This window comes from Octodon degus, unplaced genomic scaffold (assembly GCF_000260255.1).
Source record: "Octodon degus isolate 3935 unplaced genomic scaffold, OctDeg1.0 scaffold00018, whole genome shotgun sequence".
In the NCBI taxonomy this organism is placed as follows: domain Eukaryota; kingdom Metazoa; phylum Chordata; class Mammalia; order Rodentia; family Octodontidae; genus Octodon; species Octodon degus.
The window spans coordinates 15,851,804-15,857,073 of NW_004524594.1; the positions used below are offsets into that span (position 1 = coordinate 15,851,804).

Genomic DNA, 5,270 nt, shown 5'->3' on the forward strand with positions numbered 1-5,270 from the left:
GCAGTTCAGGCTGGCCTTGAGCTCATTCTGTAGCCCAGGCTGGGCTGGAACTCGCTGGTCTAGAACTCACAAGATCCTCCTGCCTCAGTTTTCTGAGTGCTGCAAATGTAGGCATATGCCACCGCACCTGGTGAGATTTTTTTCCCATAATTTTATTGAGAAACAAATAGGAATGAGACAGTTTCAAATCAAATTAGTAGGACAGTTTCAATAATTAACACATTACATACTGTCTTCCTAGTGGCTATTTGTTGTACAAGACGCAGACATGATATCATATTTACAAACACTATTAGAACAAATCCCTCTATTCATTGAATTAAGAGAATGTAGCTGTATATCTATCCTAACCATTTTGTATACACAGATACAAAATGGTCATTCATCTGTATCCCCTTTTTTGTTTAGTTCTGTCATTTAAATATTATAGGTGTGTGAACTCAGCAAAATATTCCAAAATAGTCCAGTAGTCCATAATAGTATTGGGTCTTCCACATGACTGGCAATGTCAGAAGTTGTTGACCTGAGTCCTCTATAGTTCAACATAATAACATGACTTTATTCTTTATACCTCATTTTATACTTTTCTACTGGATGGTTAAGACCAAGATAAAGCAAGACCTATGTAACAAGAGTTGTAGCTTTTGGATCTGACAAGGTCAGTCAAATCCCCTCAGGATTTAACCTGAAGCCCTATACCTCAGTTTGTAGATCCTTTGTCAGTGTGTGCCATGTGGATGAGTCATGGCCGTTGCTTGACCAATTTGTTTTCTTTTTTTTTTTAATATTTTATGATTTATTAATTTTTACAACAGCAACCCAATTTGTTTTCTATGAAAGCCTGAGAGAATGTTTTCTCTCCATGTGACTCTCCTTATGGCGAGATTTTTAAATCATTAGAATATACATTACCAAAAAAAGTGCTTTCTTCTTAACTGTGTTGATAGAGTCAAAGTCTCTTATCAAGATACAATGATCAGGGGCTGGGGAGATGGCTCAGTAGAATAAGCGCTTGCCTGGCAAGCACAAGGCCCTGAGTTCAATCCCCAGTTCCACAAAACAAAACAAAACAAAACAAAACAAAACAAAACAAAAAAAGATACAATGATCAGGGTCCAAGATGTCAGTGAAATTATGATGCCATTCACATGTTTAGTCCTCTTTCATTCCTTGCAGTTTGTAGCAGAGAGCTGAGTAGCTGGTGTCTTTTTTTTGGTTCAGAGAGAATAAACCACTTGAATAATATGAATTTCTTATATTGAGATATCAGGGTGGGCTTAGTGATATGGGAGTGACATAGACTTTTTAAATACCCTAAATCCTTTTGCCAGCCCAGGATAAGGTGGTGGTGGTGAAACACTGTTTTTTCTGTTCAGTTCCATTGCCTGCTCATAGGAAGGTAATCCGGTGTCTTCCACAGATGGCACCGACGGAGACAGAATAGCTTCCTCAGGTCTTCTGAGATTAATGGAAAAGCTGCCATTTCTTGCATAGGCGACTGAACAACTAAACACAGAGACAGTATTTAGATCTAAGACAGGTAACATTTTGGGTTTAAAATCCAACGACTTATGAACTCAATTCATTAATAATAATAAAAAGCTTTATTTTACCCACACACTCTGAAAAAAGTCTTGGAATTGTAGAAAGGCCAACAGCTTTGAAGTCAGCCATGGGTTCAAAATTTGACTCTGGAATATCATGATTAATGTCATTTACCCGGCTCCACTTCCTCCTCTCTAAAATGGGGATAGCAAGAGCTTCCTCAACAGACTTGTCCCGGGTGAACTAAGTATGATGCTGTATGTAAGGCTTCAAGCAATGTCTGACCCACTTCATAAGAAGGACTCAAAATGTGTGAATTCCCTTTGCTCTAGATCCTGAATGTAAACGTTCCCAAAGCATTATGGGAAAACAAATGTGGGCTTTGTTGACAGCAGTACAACCCCAAGCCAAGAAAGCAGGTGCCACATAGATAATCACAATGGCTGATGCCTGTCCCTGTCCTCTGTGGCTTCCAGCAGCCCTGCCATCTGGTCAACCCTTCCCAGACAGTACCTACATTAAATCACCCACCTCCTCGAATTCTAACTGCAGCCTGCTTTTCACTGAGTCAGTTCTAACTCCTGAGCCTCCTTTTTGAAACCTCCCTAATTCTGGCCTTTCCTTACATTTTGTAGCTCTCTGCTCTTGCCAGGCAGTTTCTTTACCCTCCACTCTATATCCACTGAATTCTCTGGCCCTTCTTTGTGCTTTCACTGGTATTGTTTTTCTTGGAGTGTTGTCCATTCCTCTTCCATTGATCTAAGCTCAACAACAGCAATTTTAAAAAAATATGGTTTAGTTTAGGGCTATGGATATAGTTTAGTGGTAGAGTGGTTGATTAGCATGTGCAAAGTACTAGGTTTAATCTCCAGTATGGGGGGCGGGAAATGGCAAGATTGGGCAAAGTAGGGAGATGAACTAGCCATATATACAACATTATACTGGACCAACATTGAGTGTAATTAATCTTGCTTAGAATACAAGAGATGGGGGCCAGGGAGATGGCTCAGTAGAATAAGTGCTTGCCTGGCAAGCACAAGGGGCTGAGTTCAATCCCCAGTTCTGCAAAAAATAAATAAATAAATAAAACAAGAGATGCCCAGAGTTCTAAATTTTACAATAACATATATATATCGCCTACATATATTTTAATTTTTAATTTTTTGGCAGAAAAAATTAAACTAAGTTTAATTTTTAAATTTAATTTAAAAATTAAATTAAGTTCAATTCCCAGATTGAATTCAGGCCCTTGTGCTTGCCAGGCAAGCACTTATTTTACTGAGCTATCTCCCCAGCCCTTATCTTCTATATAAAAGATAGAGTTTAGTGGTAGAGGGCCTGCCTAGTGTAATGAATTGGGTTCATTTCTTAGCAACAGGGAGAGAGAGAGAGAGAGAGAGAGAGAGAGAGAGAGAGAGAGAGAGAGAACACATGGGTTTAAGTCCTACCAGTTTTGTAAAACCTTGGAATGGAATGCAAGTTGAAATACAACTTTGTTTTTTCTTCTCATTTTTAAATTAACAACCACAATTAATTAACTGTTATGGGGAAATCAACCCCTAGAATATGCTAAACAAGCCCTCTACCACTGCGCTACACTCCTTTACTTCAAACTATAATTTAAACATCAGTAAATGGATCTTTTTAGACTGCAGTTGGCTGTCTATAAAATATCTATGCATAAACTGACCTGTTGCAGATATGGCTAATGATATAATTAAAATTCATAGTATTAACCAACCTGTAGTCAATGGTTGTAACTCTCTCCCCATTTAGTTTCAGACTCAAAATGCCATAAACTTGTCTAACCTACATCAGTCAATTTGCCCTGTAAAAGCTGCTGGGTCACAATTTTACAAATTGCCCCATAAAAGCTGCTATAATTCTATATTCAGTTTTTTAAAGAATTGTCAAACTGTTTTCCACAGCATCTGTACCAGTCTATATTCCCACTAGTAATACATATATACAGTTCAAATTTCTCCAAATCATCACCAATATTTTTTCTTAATGGTGGTGCTGGGGAATTGAACCCAGGTCCTTGTGTAGGCAAGGCAAGAGGATCACCACTGAGCCCCAGCCCCAGCCCTAAACCCATGACTAGTAGTACAAGCATAAATTTCGTGTGGCTGACACCCCAATTAGTCCACAGGTTTCTGTCATTCACTACTGTTCATCAGAGGTTAGATCTTTTTTTTTTTAAATAAATTTTATTGGGCTGGGGAGATGGCTCAGTGGAATAAGTGCTTCCCCGGCAAGCACAAGGGCCTGAGTTCAATCCCCGGTTCCGCCAAAAAAAAAAAAAAAAAAAGATAAAAATAAATTTTATTTATTTATGTGTGTGTGTGTGTGTGTGTCCAGCTCAGCCCACCAGGGGGCGGGGCTGGCTGGCATGTGGTGCTGGGGGATTGAACTGCGGTCCCTGTGCTTTGCTAAGCTTGTTCTAAGTAGATGCTTTAGACCACTGAGCCATCTCACCAGCCCCAGAGGTTAGATCTTTGTTGAGACTCTTGCTTATCATTTTCTGCATCAGTCTTGGTAGGACAGGATGAACATTCCTAGTGCAAAAGCCTAAAATCCAACCTGGGGGGTGGGGAGATGGCTCAGTAGAATATCAGTAGAATAAGCACTTCCCTGGCAAGTGCAAGGGCCTGAGTTCAATCCCTGATTCTGCCAAAAATCAATCAATCAATCAATCAAAATAAAATCCAACTTGTTCCAAAGTTGGAAACTTTTGAGTACTGAATGAAAAATTTCACACCTGATCTCCATCAAAGGGATACAGTCAAAACACAAATGGGCTAAAAACAGTCTATAAAATTACCTTGAGGTTATGTGCATAAGACGTATATGAAACATACATGGATTCTCCGTTTAGACTTGTGTCTCATCCCCAAGATGTCTCATTATATAAAGGTAAACATTTCTAAAAATTTAAAAAGTCCTAATACCCATCTCTGACAGGACTAAACTGGACAGGGGGGATACAGCGGAAGGACCATTTTGTATTTGTATATACAAAATAGTTAGGATAGATGTATGGCTGCTTTTGCTTGGTTCAGTGAGAGGAAGGATTTGTACTAGTAGTGTTTGGATGGGATGTCCTGGCTGCTTCTTGTGCTGTGGATGACCACTGAGAAGATAACAATGTGCAATGTATTAATTACTGAAAATGTCCTATTAATCAGCTTGGAAAGTGTCTCATTGATATTTGTTTCTCAATAAAATAAAAAAATTAAAAATAAATAAAAATAAAAAAAAAATTAAAAAGTCCTAAATCTAAAACACTCTGGGCCCAGGGAGATAGCTCAGTAGAATAAGTGCTTGCCTGGCAAGCATAGGGTTGAGTTCAATCCCCAGTACTGCAAAAAACAAAAAGCAAACAAACAACAACAACAAAAACCACTTCTGGTCTCAAGCATCTATCTCAAAAAAAACCAAAACAAAGCAAAACAAAAAAGTTGGAGTGCATATCTGTAATCCCAGAATTCTTTGAGACTAAGGCAGGGGATTACAAACTCCAGCCCAGCCCGGGCAATTCAGTAATGCTGCAAGACTCTGTCTCAAAATAATGTGGGGCACTTGCCTGTAATCCTAGCACTCTGGAGCTGAGGCAGGAGGATCACTGCAAGTTCGAGACTAACCTGGACAACAAAGTGAGCTCAAGGACAGCCTGAATAGCATAGTGAGACCCTGTCTTAAAAAAGACCAAAAAAAAAAAAAAA

The 5,270-nt window shown here is 39.0% G+C and overlaps 1 protein-coding gene across 3 annotated transcripts in view; it reads right to left on the reverse strand.

Annotated features, from left to right (window-relative positions):
* Nucleotides 1–1,090: 1,090 nt before the first annotated feature.
* The window catches only part of Prrg4 (proline rich and Gla domain 4), a 25,260-nt gene continuing 21,080 nt past the window's right edge, over nucleotides 1,091–5,270 (reverse strand). For all 3 annotated transcript variants that reach the window (XM_023710797.1, XM_023710796.1, XM_004627310.2), the window contains one exon: nucleotides 1,091–1,506. In XM_023710797.1, coding sequence (XP_023566565.1) covers nucleotides 1,278–1,506 — 229 coding nt within the window. In that variant the 3' untranslated portion in view covers nucleotides 1,091–1,277. The remainder of the gene's footprint in view (nucleotides 1,507–5,270) is intronic.